The 20,232-nt window shown below is 46.9% G+C and overlaps 1 protein-coding gene across 1 annotated transcript in view; it reads left to right on the top strand.

Annotated features, from left to right (window-relative positions):
• Positions 1–20,232, top strand: part of LOC128698235 (cingulin) — a 75,895-nt gene that overhangs the window by 7,624 nt on the left and 48,039 nt on the right. Inside the window, 2 exon segments of the mRNA XM_053790393.2 lie at positions 6,094–10,262; positions 10,405–10,616. Of these exon segments, the coding sequence (XP_053646368.2) occupies positions 6,193–10,262; positions 10,405–10,616 (4,282 nt within the window). The 5' untranslated portion in view covers positions 6,094–6,192.

The raw sequence follows: 20,232 nt of genomic DNA, 5'->3' as shown, positions 1-20,232 counted from the left end.
AAATGGCGTCACAGTTTGTCAGAACCTGATTCGAGCGATACACAGAAGAATCTTACTCTCCACGGTACGCGCGTTCCACTGTACACACGTAATTTTCCTGGCTAGAGTGTTATGGGGGACTGAACAGTGGTCAACATACACTTTCACCCTTCCTGGTGCTACCTGTCACCACTCATGTTGACTTGATAATGGTATACGACAAGACTAGAGATTGATGGGCCTCCCTGTCCTCACTTCACTTTCAAAACTGGAGTATAATGGACAGCACAAGAAACTCCGGAGGGTGTGTGGATGGTTGGAGAGAGAGAGAGAGAGAGAGAGAGAGAGAGAGGTGTCATGCTGGTAATGTATTCCACTAGTCACACCGGAGCTCATTTCAGCAAGACTCATATTAATATGTATATTGTGAAGCTTCACACTGTAATTACCACATAACAATATATATATATATATATATATATATATATATATATATATATATATATATATATATATATATATATATATATATATATATTTATATATATATATATATATATATATATATATATATATATATATATATATATATATATATATATATATTATATATATATATATATATATATATATATATATATATATATATATATATATATATATATATATATATATATATATATATATATATATATATATATATATATATATATATATATATATATATATATATATATATATATATATATATATATATATATATATATATATATGTCAGTGCTACTTCAAACATCGTTTATTCACGACTAGTTTCGGAGTTAGTTCACTGCATCATCACACACTGTATCAAATCAAAGACAATTATCAACTGGAACTAGATCTTAACATGACTTAAAAATCGAATTAATATAAGTAAAAGACAAGATCAAAGTAGAATGACATGGAAAGCATATAAATCTATAGGGGAAGGAAGGTGGGGTAGGGGTCGTCCTCGAAAGGGTTGGAAAGAGGGGGTAAAGGAGGTTTTGTGGGCGAGGGGCTTGGACTTCCAGCAAGCGTGCATGAGCGTGTTAGATAGGAGTGAATGGAGACGAATGATCTTGGGACCTGACGATCTGTTGGAGTGTGAGCAGGGTAATATTTAGTGAAGGGATTCAGGGAAACCGGTTATTTTCATATAGTCGGACTTGAGTCCTGGAAATGGGAAGTACAATGCCTGCACTTTAAAGGAGGGGTTTGGGATATTGGCAGTTTGGAGGGATATGTCGTGTATCTTTATACGTATATGCTTCTAAACTGTTGTATTCTGAGCACCTCTGCAAAAGCAGTGATAATGTGTGAGTGTGGTGAAAGTGTTGAATGACGATGAAAGTATTTTCTTTTTGGGGATTTTCTTTCTTTTTTGGGTCACCCTGCCTCGGTGGGAGACGACCGACTTGTTGAAAAAAAAAAGACAAAAGAAGAATAATGAAGAATGAAAAGCTAGAAACACACTAACTCTACTGAATGCTCACTATTCCAGAGGGTAGACTTGTGTCTAATGTTGCAGTGTGGTGAATGATTCCATGTCTACAGTGTGGTCTCTGGCTTCACGGTGTTAGTCTATGACACTAAATGGTAATTACCTATCCGTTTTAATAGATCTGCTCAAGTATTCCAAGATGTGTACCTTCAGTTGACACTTAGTTTCACCAATATACATTTCATTGCAATATACATAAACAGCTAAGTAAGTTATCATTTAGTGTGATACGTCAACGTTGTGAAGCCAGAAGACATATTATAGAGATGAAATCATTCATTGTCTTGTCCACCTGATCCTATAACAATGAGCTGGCAGCAGTAGTCTCTCTGTATCAGATAATGAATGATGATCAGAGTTACTTTGTTTCTAGTCAGTCTAGCGTGTGTGTGTGTGTGTGTGTGTGTGTACTCACCTAGTTGAGGTTGCAGAGGTCTAGTTCTAGCTCCTGGCCCCGCCTCTTCACTGGTCGCTACTGGATCACTCTCCCTGAACCGTGAGCTTTATCATACCTCTGCTTAAAGCTATGTATGGATCCTGCCTCCACTACATCGCTTCCCAAACTATTCCACTTCCTGACTACTCTGTGACTGAAGAAATAATTCCTAACATCCGTGTGATTAATCTGTGTCTTTAACTTCCAACTGTGTCCCCTTGCTGCTGTGTCCCATCTCTGGAACATCCTGTCTTTGTCCACCTTGTCAATTCTTCTCAGTATTTGTGAGTATTTGTGTGTGTGTGTGTGTGTGTGTGTGTGTGTGTGTGTGTGTGTGTGTGTGTGTGTGTGTGTGTGTGTGTGTGTGTGTGTGTGTGTGTGTGTATTATCAGCTTAAGATGGATTGTTGAAGGAGGTGAGTGTCAGGTGACAGGAGGATGGAGGATGTTAAATCACTTTGGTGGAGGGAGAGAAGGAGAGAGGGCGGGAGGGAGGGAGGGGAAGTGAGGGAGGGGATAGGAGAGAGGGGAAAGGAGGGAGGTATGTTGTCAGGAGACATGGAGGATTGTGAGGATGAAAAATGATTACTGCAGCGAGATAGAGAGGACAGGTAGAGAAAGGAAGGGAGAGGCAGACAGGGAGGGAATGAGAGTTTCTCCAGATATAGTCTTCCTCCAGACTAAGACTCCAGACATAGTCTTCCTCCAGACTAAGACTCCAGACATACACAAATAACCCGCACATAAAAGACAGAAGCTTACGACGACGTTTCGGTCCGACTTGGACCATTGACAAAGTCACACTAACAGAGGAGGAGCAGGACGGCTATATATAGGCAGGAAGAGGTGGAGGTAGTAGTAGTGGTAGTAGTAGTAGTGGTAGTAGTACAAGAATTGTATATAATACCGACAGGATGAAATGACACATGCACAACACCCGGGCATCCCCACCGTAGACGTTTCGCCATCCAGCCAGCCACTGGATGGCGAAACGTCCACAACAAAGACAACCAGACGCCTCCTCTGTTAGTGTGACTTTGTCAATGGTCCAAGTCGGACCGAAACGTCGTCGTAAGCTTCTGTCTTTTATGTGCGGGTTATTTGTGTATCGTTCCAGTCACGGTATTGTGCCTTTTTGTTATTTACTCCAGACATAGTCTTCCTCCAGACTAAGACTCCAAACATAGTCTTCCTCCAGACATAGTCTTCCTCCAGACTAAGACTCCAAACATAGTCTTCCTCCAGACTAAGACTCCAAACATAGTCTTCCTCCAGACATAGTCTTCCTCCAGACTAAGACTCCAAACATAGTCTTCCTCCAGACATAGTCTTCCTCCAGACTAAGACTCCAGACATAGTCTTCCTGCAGACCAAGACTCCAGACATAGTCTTCCTCCAGACTAAGACTCCAGACATAGTCTTCCTCCAGACTAAGACTCCAAACATAGTCTTCCTCCAGACTAAGACTCCAGACATAGTCTTCCTCCAGACTAAGACTCCAGACATAGTCTTCCTGCAGACCAAGACTCCAGACAGAGTCTTCCTCCAGACTAAGACTCCAGACATAGTCTTCCTCCAGACTAAGACTCCAGACATAGTCTTCCTCCAGACTAAGACTCCAGACATAGTCTTCCTCCAGACTAAGACTCCAGACAGTCTTCCTCCAGACTAAGACTCCAGACATAGTCTTCCTCCAGATTCATACTCCAGACATAGTCTTCCTCCAGATTCAGACTCCAGACATAGATTTCCTCCAGAGTAAGACTCCAGACATAGTCTTCCTCCAGAGTAAGACTCCTAACATAGTCTTCCTCCAGAGTAAGGCTCCAGACATAGTCTTCCTCCAGACCAAGACTCCAGACATAGTCTTCCTCCAGACTAAGACTCCAGACACAGTCTTCCTCCAGACTAAGACTCCAGACATAGTCTTCCTCCAGATTCATACTCCAGACATAGTCTTCCTCCAGATTCAGACTCCAGACATAGTCTTCCTCCAGAGTAAGTCTCCAGACATAGTCTTCCTCCAGAGTAAGACTTCAAACATAGTCTTCCTCCAGACCAAGACTCCAGATATAGTCTTCCTCCAGACTAAGACTCCAGACACAGTCTTCCTCCAGAACAAGACTCGAGACACAGTCTTCCTCCAGACTAAGACTCCAGACACAGTCTTCCTCCAGACTAAGACTCCAGACATAGTCTTCCTCCAGACTAAGACTCCAGACACAGTCTTCCTCCAGACTAAGACTCCAGACATAACCTTCCTTCAGAATAAAACTCAATGTGTTTACTCACTATTTTCACGACATAATTCTTAAACAAATAAAAATCCAGTGTGAAATTCCCTCAGTGAAACCTTGACAACTTGTAAATATTAATATATATATATATATATATATATATATATATATATATATATATATATATATATATATATATATATATATATATATATATATATATATATATATATATATATATATATATATATATAATATATATATATATATATATATATATAAACATACTATAACAGGCCTCACCCTTCATAACTCGCTACTAGAGAGCTATTCAACCTATTAAAGTGGGATCCAGTACCTTTAAATGGAGTGAAACACCAGTTCGGTATAACACATAGGAGATATACACAGTGAGGTGTATATCTCCTGTGTGAGATATGCACGGTGTGTATCTCTCAGTATGTATACACTTAGACTGCTTTAATCACTGTTTAATGGACTGAAGTATTCTTGACTGGTGGTATACATGTGACATGTAGGCTTAAATTGACTGGTGGTATACAGGTGACATGTAGGCTTAATGTCCCTAGTGCAGTCGACAGGATTTAAATCCCATTAACCAGTCTAAAAGTCTTGAAACAATGGGTACTGTGTACGGATTCACTTTCGTCATTTCTGAACTTCTTGGTGGCTCTGAACACGTGATTGGCTATTTAAGCTGTTGGCACTTCGCCCATTGGGCTAAATATGGCTCTGGGATTACATAAGTGCCAGTTTGCGTCTAGTGGCCTTTTTTATGTCTCAAATGATTTTTTTATGGGGATGAGTCATCGTGAGGTAGTGCCAAGAGACAGTAGAGGAAGTGCCACTCCCACCCTCACCACCATCATTATCATCACCACCATCACTATCACTATCATCACCACCATCACTATCACTATTATCACCACCATCACTGCACCACTACCATCACAGCATCACCACCATCACCATCATCACCACCATCACTACACCACTACCATCACAGCTTAACCACCATCACCATTATCACCACCATCACTACACCACTACTATCACAGCATCACCACCACAACCATCATCACTACCAACACTACACTACCACCATCACAGCATCATCACCATCACCACTACCATTACAGCATCATCACCATCACCACCACTACCTCTATCATCACCATCACCACCACCATCACAGCAGCATCACCATCACCATTACCATTACAGCATCATCACCACCACCACCACCACCTCTATCATCACCATCACCACCACCATCACCACCACCACCATCACCACCACCACCTCTATCATCACCATCACCACCACCACCTCTATCATCACCATCACCACCACCATCACCACCACCACCTCAATCATCACCATCACCACCACCATCACAACTACGCTGCATCAAGTATGAACATACTGCTCACCTATAATTCACTTTTCACCAATAACATTGGACGTGTAGATCATTAAGCTGCATTATGTACAGAACTTGTCAGCAGTTTTCTTGCCACTGCCTTGCAAGACAAAGCCACAGTAAGACAGTGAACGATAACGCTTCCGTTAAGACATGTCACTGGCGAAGGAGACAAAACAATCTTAAATCATGAGAACGTTTCGCTCAGTCTAGGGGTTAATTAAGTACTTAGTAATGTTCTAAACACAGCGATACATGACAAACCTCTACATAGAGAGAAATGTTGTCAAAGTGAAACGTCGCATTTTGCCCATGTCTCATATGCCATCCAGATCTGATCCTCTTCCTTTCCTCCTCCGCTGCTTGACTCCTTACGACCTTACGACTTCCCTACGCATATATTAATATACAATTTGTTTTCGTTTAAACACTAAGCCCGTGTGGATAATTCGGAATAATATATAAAACTCGTTCAGGTGGTGTAGCGAGGTCCCGGACGCTTCTTAAAGCTAGCATCGTGTGGGTCCTACGACTCAGGAACTTATGAGATATTGACATAGTCAAGGCTTCACACTATGTTCGGATTTTTTAAGAGCAAAAATAAAGACAAATCCGTTGGGAAAGATAAAAACAGTGACGCTAACAAAGATAAGAAGAAAGAGAAGGAGAGTAAAGAGGAGAAAGACACGAAGGTGGCCATTCGAAAAGGTAAGGAAGAGAAAATATCGAAATCGATCTTCAGGAAGAGTAAGTCCATCGAGCGGGTCAAGGTGACGGAAGAGGCGGTAGTTCCGTCTAAGAAGAGTAAGACCCTCGGGGCGCGTGGCTCCGGGGGGTGGACTGACAGCGACCATGACGACCCTCCGTGTCAGGACGACGCAGCAGCAGGAGGCTACGATACACCACCGCCCAGGAACAGCAGTAGCAGCTTCAGTAGCGACGGGGTGGTTTGTTCCTCCTCCTCCTCCCTCTCCGCTCAGCTGCCAGGAAACCCGTGTTTCGGCGGGTCCGCTGGAGTGGACCAACCTTCTTCAGGTAATTCTGTGGTATCCAGCCTTTGTAAACAAGACTCACGTCTCAACTCGGAGCGTGAAGAAACGAGAAAGCTTGGGCAAAATAGCTGGGGTATTCCAGCAGGCTGTGCTGTAGAGGAAGCGACTGTGTTATCCAGAGACACAGAGGAACAAGACTGCAAAGATCTCAAGGTTATGAGTGGGACAACAGCAACATTGTCCACAAGTTCCTCGCCACTGGTTATGAAGCCGCCTCTGAATCCCCGAGTGGTGGCGCCACGAGGTCCTCTAGCCACTTCAGGACTTCCTCCTAATCAACAGACAGAGGTGATGATGGCTGTTGAAAAGGAGGAGAGCCGCTACACGCCTTCCCCTAGTTTGATCACTCCACCATCTTCCCCCGGCATGCCCTGTGCCCAGGTCGTTCCCCCCTACCCTGCTGTTACTGGCCCGTCGTCTCGCCCTACCTCTCCAGACGGGCGGACCTCTATGCTCTCTACGCCCTCTAGTTCCACGTCCAGTCTTTCCAGTCTGACAGCCAGACCCATCTCCCCTTCCGGGCGACGTACACCCCCGGGGCCTCGTCTAGGCACAGGCGGTAGGCTCACCTCATCCCCAACTTCTGGTCGTAAGGCAGTCAGGACAAACATTAAAACCAACCCAACAGTGGTGTCTCGCCGAGCAGGCTCTCGGTCCCCTGTCAACCCGCCTCCGTCACCATCACCTTCGACGACCACCGATACTGCCGTTCTCTTTATTGACGGAGACAAGCTCAAAACACCACCAGCTTCCCCCGACACTACTAGACACGTCTCGTCGGATCACACGTGTGGAAGTGAACCAGAAGTACAAAACAGTGTATCACCACCAAACCCCATTGATGTTAGTGTAACGCCAAAATCCTCTCCACCGTCAACAGTCCCAGAAACAACAACACAACTCTTGTCTTCAGCCAAAGCCAAAACTCAGCTACCACTAGCGACGGTAAAGCCAGGGCTGAGTTCCTCACCTTCACCGCCACCCACAAATAGCTTACCTTGTGAAGTGAAGCCAGAGACGGGCAGTAAGTTGACTCCAAGAAGCGTATCTCCTACTGCTGGTAAATCACGTCATTCCATATCATCTATGCATTCCCTGGAATCCATACCAGAAAATGACAGCGAAGGGCAAACATCAGCATCCGACACACTAGAAAAAGCTCGTAAATCAAAGGGTGTTTTAGGGACCAAATCATCATACCCATTACATATAGGAAGGGAGATCAAGGAGTCTGGCAACAAAGACTTGACGACGTACTCTACACGACATTCAGTGCCAGAAGTCTCGTCAGGTGGGACATCTCATGGTTCATCACACAAGAGATCTTCGTCCCTGACTCCTGTAAACGAAGAAAGATTTTTGCATTCCTCAGCCGCAAACAATCACCATAAAATCCCTCAAAATGTAAACAGCAGCGTGTCCCCTGGTGCAACCATACGCTATAATGGTCCTGTTACTGACGTTACGAAACAACCTGAAAAATACTCATTTGAAAATAGCACAAGCAAAGGAGTTTCACTACAGAATGCAAGGGGAGATCAGAGACACTTAAGCCAGAGGGATGAAATTAGCACAAGAATGGCGAAGAGCTGTGGAGTCAGACCCACACAGAGCGAGAATAGAGGGATGTCACAGATCATCTTCCAAACACCAGTAGAAGAAAGCACTCTCCTCGTCCAAAGAAAGTTGTATGGAGGAGATGATGAAAAACCCTTGGAGGTTTCCTTGCTTACAAAACAGCCAATAATTGCATCCTTGACTACAGTTGTGGAATCAGGGATCATGAAGGCTGATGCTAACAAAGAAGTTAATTCAAAGACAGAAGAAGCTTCAATAAGAGAGCCTGTACAGTCCAACAAAAATCCAAATGTTTCAACAATAAGCGAAGCTACGACAGCCACTCACGTGGTATTTAGAATCCCGCTGCGTAGCAGTTCTTTAACAAACGGAAAAGGCACACAGAGGAGAGTCTCAGCTGAGATTCTTTCCAAAGAAGACGGGAAGACACACCGGAAAGACAAAGAACATCGCAGGGAAAGACCGAGGTCATTGTCTACATCAAGGGAACTTAAGAGAGAAAATACTTCCGAAGTATTTGAAAGAAGACGACTGTCATCGGAGGGAGCGGAGTGTGAGGAAGACCTCAGTATGGAGAGAGGTCGAGGAGTAGCGAAGGACGAAGTCAGGGAAAGAGTTCGCCGCAGGTCGTCCTCTTCCATCAGACGACGTCGAAGTCGTGGAGAGGAGAATCACCATGAGAAAGACAACGGCAGTACCATGAGCAACGACAACAAGGAATACGACGAAGTACTTGTCCCCTGGCGCACAAGCACTCGAAGCAGGACGCGGACATCAGGAAATGGGACAAAAGGCACTGTGATGAATACCACTGTATCCAACGACAAAAATTCTTGTGGTACTAACGATCTTGGTGAAGGCTCGACAGTTCGTCACAGGACGAGATCAGCCAGTACGGGAAGGAGAGCTCGTGAAACCCAGGAAAATAATGATGGAAACGACTTTCTTACCACATCAATAAACTCTAGCATAGCCCCTCCACCACGTCAAAGATCAAAATCAAGAGGATCTGAGCGTAGGCTGACCAGGTCGGTAACGCAGAGTGAGATCAAGCACGCTTGTGACATGAACATGAAGCCAATGTCACCGGAAAGAGACTCTAAATCGAGAAGTCGAACTCAGTCTGCGTCGAGAATTGCTGATACCTCCAGATATCCAGAAGATGTAAACACAAGTGGAAGAGGTAGACCAATGCTTGACGGTGACGCTGCTGGTGCTCACAAACCGCCCAGAAGAAGGTCCTTGTCTACCAGCAGAAGACGATTAGAGGTTTTACGGGATGTAGACGAGAGTCTAGTTCCTCACTCTGCAAGATCGAAGTCACTTGAAAGGAAAGATACCAACAGAGCGCTAAGTAGAAAACAAGAAATGGAAGTAATAATTGCCAAAGACTCCAATCAACTCACGGACTCCAGAAATGGGAACGCAGACAACGAAAGAAAAATTGATGAAGTTTGTGTAATAAACGATATCAATAAGACTGATATAGGAGGTGCCATCTTGAAGACCGGGACTGACAAAAACAACGCAGGAATCTACGACTCCACTAACGTTAAGGTTACGAGCGCCAGGTTGAGGAAGGGCAGCTCTAAAGACGAAGACATCGCCGCTAATGAGGAGGAACCAAAGAGCAACCAGATCGAAAATACTGAAAACGACAACAAAAGCATTCAAGACGCGAATCAGAAAATTGTCAAGGACGATGAAAACATATACAACGAGAATTCAGAGAATGAAAAAGACAGTAAAAACACTGATATCGAGAATGGAAAGACTGAAAACGACAGTAAAAACACTGATATCGAGAATGGAAAGACTGAAAACGACAGTAAAAACAGCAATAACGAGAATCGCAAAACTGCTAACGACAACAAAAAACGAAACGCTACTAGTGTGGAGGTGAGATCGGTGCAACTGCAGACTCAGGAGACAACAGCTGCCTCTAAGACATGCCAGACAGAAGACGATGCTACAGAGGCGACGCGGTTGCTTCAGGAAGCCCTCGGCTCCGCCAGGTAGGTCCTCTTTCCACTGAAAGACGTTTTAGTTCATCCTGGGCCAATATCAAATAGCGACAATGGTCCAGAATACCTAACCCCCCCCCTAAAAAAAAAAGGCAATGAAAACAAAATCCCGTAACCCAATTTTTTTTTCCAGAAAAGAGCTGGCTGACCAAGAGGAACGGTATCAGAAACAGGTGGACCAGCTGACCATCTCGCTAGCGGAGAAACAGCAGGAGGTAGCCGCTCTGACGAGAAACATTGAAACCCTCAAGGGCGCCCAGGAGACACTGAACAACTCGGAGGAGCTGCAGGAGAAGCTAGCCCTCCTTCAGCAGGATGTGAGAGACCGATCAGCGCAGATGGACTGTAAGTGTCGCACATACTTTCGATTCTACGATGTTTTCTAATATACCTTGATTCTATGATGTTCTCTAATCTCCTACTTTTTGATTCTTAATTGTCTGGTGCTGTCACTAACAGCTTAACTGGGCAGAGAACATGATATGATTAGCGGACGGAGGATCGATCTTCCATTATTCATTGAGTAAAGGACCCCCACGGTTTTGGAATAAGGTTGATAAAGCACTTTATAGAGCTTTAGCAGGACATTACTTGACGAAGCTCTACATAGTGCGAGACCATTTCACAACAAATGCCTATTCTGCAATGTGTCTTTTCTTTTGCAACGTGCGTCTCATCTCTTGCAAAGTGTGTCTCCTCTTCTGCAACCCGTGTCTTCTTTCCTGCAACGTATGTCCCCTCTTTTGCAACATTCCCTCCTCTTCTGTAACGCGTGTCTCCTCTGCACAGCTCCGCGTCAGAGGGATACTGTACGCTCATGTTTCCAAAACCAGCAAGACTTTTTCCCAGCCTCCCGAGAATGGCGTCTGCTTAGTAGTCATCAGTGTGAGAACTGATGTTCCGCGTTCCTCATAACTCAAATAGCTCACTAATAATTCTGCTTTAAGCGTTTCCAGTCTGTCTGAATTTCACAGAAATGTCTGGCATTTAGGCATGCTACCTACGCTCTTAATTACTCTTCTCTCAGACCTTTCATTTTTCATGTTTTTCACATTTTTTTATAAAATATGGAAAGTCACTGACAATATTTTTTAAAATCTAATAATGAAAGACTTTTTTTGGGCCTTGTTATTTAATCATGGAAGAGGAAATGGTAACTATTTTTCTCGAGTTTCTAATTTGGGTTTTTTGTAAGCTGTGATTGAAATGCCAAGAGACATGTAAATAATGTGATATATTATGAAACTCTGGTGTAAACACAGCGTGTGTGTATGTGTGTGTCCTTGTCCTTCGGGAATAAGGATTTTGGATGTTCAGTGTGGAATTATGTCCCCGGCTCAACAAGGGTGCTTATGACTCTGTGAGTACCTAAGACTTTGGGTTTCGTGTAGTCAGGTACATAATGAATGGAACACGACGTCCCTTGTGTCCTGGCGGTGACCAGGTCTTCACCACACCTGTTGCTGTTTTTGTTACTGTTGCTGCTGCTGTTGCTACTATTGTTATTATTTCTACTGTTGCTGCTGTTGTTGTTTATAGTGGTAATGCCAGACACCATCACCAGTTTAGTTTACACTTTAATCTTGAATTCAGCCTGGATGCGGAAGTATGATCTCCCGTCTCCCTTTCACATCCCTTGTTTTGAAAATCCCACACGGGATTCACCTTTAACAAACACAAACGAGCAAACACTGACCAGTGGTTCAGCTGAAGAGGAAAGGAATACTGTATATTTTGATTGACAGTTGAATCTGCCGAAGAAGGGAGGGATGATGCGATGTAGGAAGAGAAAGAAAAAAAGACGGAAAGAGAAAGGGAGAATGGAAAAGAAGGAAGGAGGAAGAGAGAGTGGCGTTAACAGCGATACATTCCACGCTAAGGCAAAAATGTTGATGTTACACTGAATTACTGGAGCAAATTCTCTCCTCTAGGAGAGAATTATTGCCTCCATGTTTGTTGTTAGCTCAGTAAGTCCACTGGAGCAGGACTACTGGAGCAGGACCACTGACGCAGGACCACTGGAGCAGGACCACTGGAGCAGGACCATCGAAGCAGGACCACTGATGCAGCACCACTGGAGCAGGACCACTGGAGCAGGACCACTGGAACAGGACCACTGGAACAGGACTACTGGAACAGGACCACTGGAGTAGGACCACTGGAGCAGGACCATCGAAGCAGGACCACTGATGCAGCACCACTGGAGCAGGACCACTGGAGCAGGACTACTGGAACAGGACCACTGGCGCAGGACCACTGGAGCAGGACCATCGAAGCAGGACCACTGAAGCAGCACCACTGGAGCAGGACCACTGGAGCAGGACCACTGGGACAGGACCACTGGAACAGGACCACTGGAACAGGACCACTGGAGTAGGACCACTGGAGTAGGACCAATGTAGCAGGACCACTGGAGCAGAATCACTAGAGCAAGACCACTGGAGCAGGACCACTGGAGCAGGACCACTAAGCCAGGACTACTGAAACAGGAATACTTGATACCTCTAATAGCTGACTGCCATAACATCTAACCAACTACATATCAGCTACAGAATTAACCTTCTATTCACCAGAGCGCTAAGCTGACACAGCGAGCTGTTGCAGAGATGTGCTGCACTCTTGCACCTAGAACGACATTCGCTGCTACAATCTACAATTTAAACATCTACGAGTAAGCTTTTTCTCGTATTTTAATTGCGTGTTTACAAATGCCTACATAGCTACGAAAACTTCCCATTGCAGAAGGAACGCTTGAAGAATCTCGGTTGAATTGTAATCCAGGGAGACAGATGAAAGGTAAGTGATGTAGAATAGGGAATGAATAAAGGTAGAAGAGGGAGAGAAGAGGGAGACGAGAGGAAGAGAAGAGGACTGGAAGTGTAGCACTTAACAAGAGTAGTAGGTCAATGCGGAGAGAAACGCGCACACTCTACGGACACTGCACGCCATGTTTAACTTACTTGTTTCTTATGCGTTGTTTTTAATTCAAAATATCATATATCTGTTTCCATATCTTTATCTATGTATTTACTCCTCTATCTGTCCAACTATCTCTCTCCTCTCTCTCTCTCTCTCTCTCTCTCTCTCTCTCTCTCTCTCTCTCTCTCTCTCTCTCTCTCTCTCTCTCTCTCTCTCTCTCTCTCTCTCTCTCTCTCTCTCTCTCTCTCTCTCTCTCTCTCTCTCTCTCTCTCTCTCTCTCTCTCTCACTCTCTCTCTCTCTCTCTCTCTCTCTCTCTCTCTCTCTCTCTCCTCTCTCTCTCTCTCTCACTCTCTCTCTCTCTCTCTCTCTCTCTCTCTCTCTCTCTCTCTCTCTCTCTCTCTCTCTCTCTCTCTCTCTCTCTCTCTCTCTCTCTCTCTCTCTCTCTCTCTCTCTCTCTCTCTCTCTCTCTCTCTCTCTCTCTCTCTCTCTCTCTCTCTCTCTCTCTCTGTCTCTCTCTCTCTCTCTCTCTCTCTCTCTCTCTCTGTCTCTCTCTCTCTGTCTGTCTGTCTCTCTGTCTCTCTCTCTCTCTCTCTCTCTCTCTCTCTCTCAAGGGTTTGACAAGGTTAAGGATCCTAGCTTTATTGACAGCTATTTACAGGTTAAGGATTCCCTAACTTTATTGCAAGCTAAGATTATTACCTACATCAGCTCATTTGAAAGCATTTTTTATTGTTATGAGACATACAAGTAGGGAACAGGATGAAGTTGGAGCCATCTGTGGGCCAGCATTTTCATTTGATCAACTGACGTTATCTCGTTGACATCATTATGCTGTACGAATGTGTTCCATACTCGAGTCATCCTGGGTATGTATGATCTCAGATGGAGTGATGTTCTGGAGAAGGGTACAGCCAGAGTGAAGTTGCTCTTGCCCGTCTTGTGGCATAAAAGCTTGTTTCACGCTGTTCTCGAAGTGGATCCAAGTGTGGTATTTTGACAATATTGGCCTTGTACATAACAGTAAGGCCACCCACATCCCTCCTATGTTGAAGGCTCTGCTGAAATGACAGATCTATCCAGGATGGGTCCAGGCGAGAGATGAGACGTCTTGCTCTGTTCTCTACTCTGTCAAGCAGTCGCAGATGAGAGGGGGCAGGCAAACCAAGAAAGTGGAGCATACTCAAGGTGTAGCGTACTTGTGCCTCGTACAGGATCTTGCAACCCCTACTGTCAAGAAGATGCGAGATACGGCGAAGTGCTGTAAGCTTCCTGGCTGCCTTGTTTGCAAGATTTACTACATGGTTCTTCATGGTTAGTTTGGAGTCAAATTTCACCCCAAGGATATCAACTTCTTCTCCGGTGCCAACATCGTCCCATTCATCCTTACTACTGCACCAGCATTACCATCATGGTGCCTAGAGACGATCATCATTTGCGTTTTCTCAGGTGCAAATGTTACTTGCCATCTATTTCCCCAAGCTGATATAGCTCTCAGCTGGTGATTGATGTAGCTTAGAGCAGCTGGTATTTCTTCTCTTGGATAAGTGAATGTCAGTGTACAGTCGTCTGCATATGCATGTGATTCTGTGATGAGATGAAGAAGGTCGTTGAAGTAGACATTCCATAACAGTGGACCCAGCACACTTCCTTGTGGAACGCTTGCCCCAATAGGATGCCTTGCTGATTCCGTTCCATTGAGGACTACACAGAGATCTACCATGAAGGTAATCACTGGGAGGAGACATAGTGTGAGCCTGCAATTCCCAGAGCTTGAAGTTTTGCTAAGAGGCCCCTGGTACACCCGGTCAGAAAGCACCAGCAATGTCCAGTGCTGCCACACAGCTGACTTTGGATTCATCCAGTGACTGGTGCCACTTAGTGGAGAGGTTTAACAACAGATCAGCAGCGGAGTAACCTTTCCTGAAGCCATATTGACGATCACAAAGTAGTAGTGGTAGTCAAAAAATCTGTCATTTGTCTTGAGATTATTGTCTCAAGAATCTTACCAGTGATTGACAGGGAGTGACACTGGTCTGTAGTTGCTGATTTCTGCTCTGCTCTTCTTTTTGTGAACAGGGACTACATTTGCCTCTTTCCATGGAGAGGGCCATTTGCACTGTACTAGGCAGTGCTGAAAGATGCGAGTTAGAGGTGCTGCTAGCTCGTCTGCACATCTTCTCAACAATCTTGGGCTCAACTTGTCTGGGCCCCTACAGCCTTTCCTGGTCAAGTGATTTAAGAAGGAAATGCACCTCCTCCTGCCTTATTGTCACCTGACAGTTTTGACACAGTTCTTGCTGCTAGCCAAGGAGGGTCCCTTGCTGGATCAGGAACTTGCATTTTGTAGCAAAGTGTTCAGCAAAGAGGTCCGCCTTCTCTTGACTACTAGTAGAGGTGGTCCCATCCTGTCGATTTAGAGGTGGAATAAGTTCATCAGGCAGATAACCTTGTCTGTCCTGACCAGGGGACCACCAGGTTTTGGAGCCTACCCTACCTGATGCTAACTTTCTTTTAGTGTCCAACTCCCATTTAGCAATGGCCCACTTTTGAACATCACCCATATGCCTACAGGCTTGCATGTGCAAGTTCCTGTTATAGGTGGTAGGATGTCTCTTAAACCTTCGCCATGCTTTGTACTTAGCTGTAGCAGCCTCTCTACAACGAAAGCCAAACCAAGGCTGATCTGTAGGCTTTGTCACATATTGCCGGTGAGGAATGTGTTCTTGTTGCAGATTAAGGATGTGTCCAGTGAAGGCTTTCACTTGGTTGTCAACATCCCCCTGGAGAAGAGCATTCCAGTCGGTGGTGGCGAGCTCAGAGCAAAGGGCTGGCCAGTACCTCTTTCCCATAGCCAGGTTGTGCGTGTGGGACTCCTCACCTCGTTCTGTTGGGATCTTAAGTGTGGTAAAAACAGCCTTGTGGTCAGACGATCCAACGTAGCCGAGGGGTTGACAAGTGACTATGCCTTCTGCCAGATCACTCACTACTGGGTGGTCAAGGGAGGAGCCAGAGATATGAGTAGGGAAATCAACAAAGTTTCTCATGTCAAACACTGCAAGAAGGTCAATGTGTCCTCATATGCTGGTTGAGTCACCACCACAATTATAATATGTTGACAGTTGTGCAGAAGGAGCCAATATTTCTCCATTGTGAAGTTGATAGGGTCTGCATGTTGCCACTGAGGTCTGTACACACATGCTAGTACAGAGGTACTAGTGTTTATACAGAGTTTGAAGAACATCATTTTATAGTAACATCTATGTGCTAAGTACTTGAACACTTTTAGAGAAGCATTGAGTTGAAAGCAACACCACCTCCTTGCTCCTTGCTCTGTCTTTTCATCCATGAGGTGTAGCCAGCAATTCTGCAAACTTTTCTGGAGTCCTGTCATCCAAAATGTTTAACAACAGCTATCATGTCTGACGTCGAGTGTCTGCAAAGCTATATGTGAGCTTCCAACATTAGTAATGAAATCCCCAATGTTGGCCAGGATGCTTTGATAGACTGGTTCATGATGGTATTTATTGAGGTGGTGTGGTAATGTGGCAGGCCCTGCCCTTGAGAGAGGTAGGCATTGAGGCAGCTGCAGGATGTGCTCCAGAATTAGATAAGGTCTAATCCACCTAAGGCTGATAGAGAAGTATAAGGATGAGGCTTCACCAACCAGATCCCAATTTGAACCTGGAGAACAGGTTACCAAACAGGCCTAGTTCTGCCAAGTCTTTCTTCCGACACTGGTCCTCCTTGTCCTCTCTCTCTTTTTGGAAAGCAGTAGTTACACCTGGTATTCCAGTTGTTACAGAGGCCCTTCCGGTGATACAGAGCAATACCTAGGTGCCTGGGAGGGTGGACTAGATTTGCTGCACCTCCTGTGTTTGGGGATTTGTCTCTAGATTCTGCCGTTGAAATCCAAAGAGGAGGCATGTTGTGAGATGTACATCTTCTCCTCCACCATCCTCCTCCACGTCCCCACCCCGCCAATCATCTCTCTCTCCTCTCTCTCTCTCTCTCTCTCTCTCTCTCTCTCTCTGTATGTTTAGAATTATCTAGCTTAGGAGTGGAGAGGCTGGCTGTCATCACCCACCCCTGGCTGTTATCATTACCCACTCCTGCTGTCATCAATTAATTTACTGTCATCAACCCACCCCTGGCCGTCACCCAATCTCATTGTCATCACCCACCCTGGCTGTCGCCACCACCCTACTGTCATCACTCACCCTGTCATTACCACCACCCTGGCTGCCACCACTCCACCCCTGATAATACCTACCCTGGCTGTCATCACCACCCCTGACTGTCACCACCTACCCCTGGCTGTCATTACCCACCCCGGCTGTCATCACCCACCTCCTGACTGTCATCACCACCTGATTGTCATCACTCCACCCCGGCTGTCATCGCTCCACCTCTGACTGTCATCACCCACCCTGGCTGTCATCACTCCACCTGGCTGTCACCACCCTGGCTGTCATAAACCCACCCTGGTTGTCATCACCAACCCAGTCAACACCACCCTGAACACAAACTCCACCCCTGATCACCACCCACCCTCACACACCACCCTGGCTGGCCATAACTAACCCCACAGTCATCACTCACTTCTGGCTGTCATCACTAATTTCTGGCTGTCATAACCCACCTCTGGTTGTCATAACTCACTCCCTCTGACTGTCACCCAATTTCTGATTGTCATCACCCACCCTGGCTGTCATCACCCACCCCTGGCTGTTATCACCCACCCCTGGCTGTCAATACCCACCCCTGGCTGTCATCACTCCACCCCTGGCTGTCATCACCCACCCCTGGCTGTCATCACCAACTGGCTGTCACCACTCCAATTTCACTGTCATCACTCCACCCCTGGTCAGTTCACCACCCACCCTCTGGCCGCCACCACCCACCCCCCGACCGTCATCACCCACCTCTGGCCAGTCACCACCCCTGACTGTCACCACTCCACCCTGGTCAGTCACACTCCACCCCTGGCTGTCATCACCCACCTCTGACTGTCATCACCCACCCTGACTGTCATCACCACCCTGGCTGTCATCGCCCACCCCTTGACTGTCATCACCCACCTCGGCTGGCCAACACCCACCCCTGGCTGTCATCACCACCTCATACCATAACCCACCCCTGGCTGTCATCACCCACCCCTGGCTGTCATCACCCACCCCGGCTGTCATAACCCACCCTCGACTGTCATCACCCACCCTGGCCGTCATCACCCACCCCGGACAGCCGCAACCAACCCTGGCTGTCATCACCCACCCCGGCCGTCATCACCCACCCCTGGCTGTCATAACTCCACCCCTGGCTGTCAGTAACTCCACCCTTGACTGTCATCACCCACCCCTGATTGTCATCACCCACCCCGGCTGTCATCACCCACCCTTACTGTCATCACCCACCTCGGCTGTCATCACCCAATTGACTGTCACCACCCACCCTGGCTGTCATTACCCACCCTGGCTGTCACCCACCCCTCGACTGTCATCACCACCCCGGCTGTCATCACCACCCCTACCGTCAATACCCACCCCTGGCTGCCACCACCCACCCCTGGCTGTCATAACCCACCCTGGCTGTCATCACCTAATCTCTGGCCGTCATCACCCACCCCTGGCTGTCATAACCCACCCTGACTGTCATCACCCACCTTTGCTGTCATCACCACCCCTGGCTGTCATAACCCACCTGGCTGTCATAACTCACCCTGACTGTCATCACCCACCGATTGTCATCACCCACCCTGGCCGTCATCACCCACCCTTACTGTCATCACCCACCTGACTGTCACCACCCCTGACTGTCACCACCCACCCTGGCTGGTCACACCACCCTGGCCGTCATCAATTCACCCTGACTGTCATCACCCACCCTGACTGTCATCACCCACCCCTGGCTGTCATCGCCCACCCTGACTGTCATCACCACCCCTGACTGGTCACCCACCCTGGCTGTCATCACCCACCCCACTGTCACCCACCCCTGACTGTCATCACCCACCCCCCGCTGCCACTCACCCACCCCATTGGTCACACTCCACCCCACTGTCATCACCACCCCGGCTGTCATCACCAATTTCTGGCTGTCATCACCTAACCCTGACTGTCACCACCAGTCCCTGACTGTCACCACACCACCTCTGACCGTCATCACTCAATCCCGACCGCACACCACCCCGGCCGGTCATCACCCACCCCTGACTGCTGTCATCACCCACCCCTGACTGTCATCACCCACCCTGACTGTCATCACCCACCCCGCGACTGTCATCACCCACCCCTGGCCGCCACCACCACCCTTCTGGTCATCACCCACTTCGACTCATCACCCACCCCTGGCTGTCATCACCCACCCCGGCTGTTATCACCACCCCTGACTGTCACCACCCGCCCCGACTGTCACCACCCACCCCGGACTGGGTCAACACCTTCCACCCCTGACTGTCATCACCCACCCCCGGCCGTCATCACCCACCCTGATTGTCATCACCACCCTGACTGTCATCACCCACCCCTGACTGTCATCACCACCCTGACTGTTAACACCACCCCTGGCTGTTACCACCCACCCTTACTGCTACCACCCACCGGCTGTCACCACCACCGCTGGCTGCCACCACCCACCCCTGACTGTCATCACCCACCCCATTGTCAATACCACCCTGGATCATCACCACCCACCTCTGGCTGGTCATTACCACCCTGGCTGTCATCACCCACCTCTGACTCGTCACTCCACCCCTGACTGTCATTTACCTACTGGCTGTCAATATCGTTCACTGACTGTTATCACTCACTCCTATTGCCATAACCTACCCTGACTGTCATCACCACTTCTGATTGTCATCACCACCCCTTGACTGTCATCACCACTCCTGGCTGTCACTTCACTCACCCTGGCTGCTACCACCCACCCCTGACTGTCAACACCCACCCCTGGCTGTCATAACCACCTCTCTGACTGCCATCACTCCACCCCTGATTGTCATCACCCACCCTGGCTGTCATCACCACCCTACTGTCATCACTCCAC

This window comes from Cherax quadricarinatus, chromosome 63 (genome assembly GCF_038502225.1).
Source record: "Cherax quadricarinatus isolate ZL_2023a chromosome 63, ASM3850222v1, whole genome shotgun sequence".
Taxonomy (NCBI): Eukaryota; Metazoa; Arthropoda; class Malacostraca; order Decapoda; family Parastacidae; genus Cherax; species Cherax quadricarinatus.
This window is presented reverse-complemented; position numbering and strand designations above follow the sequence as displayed.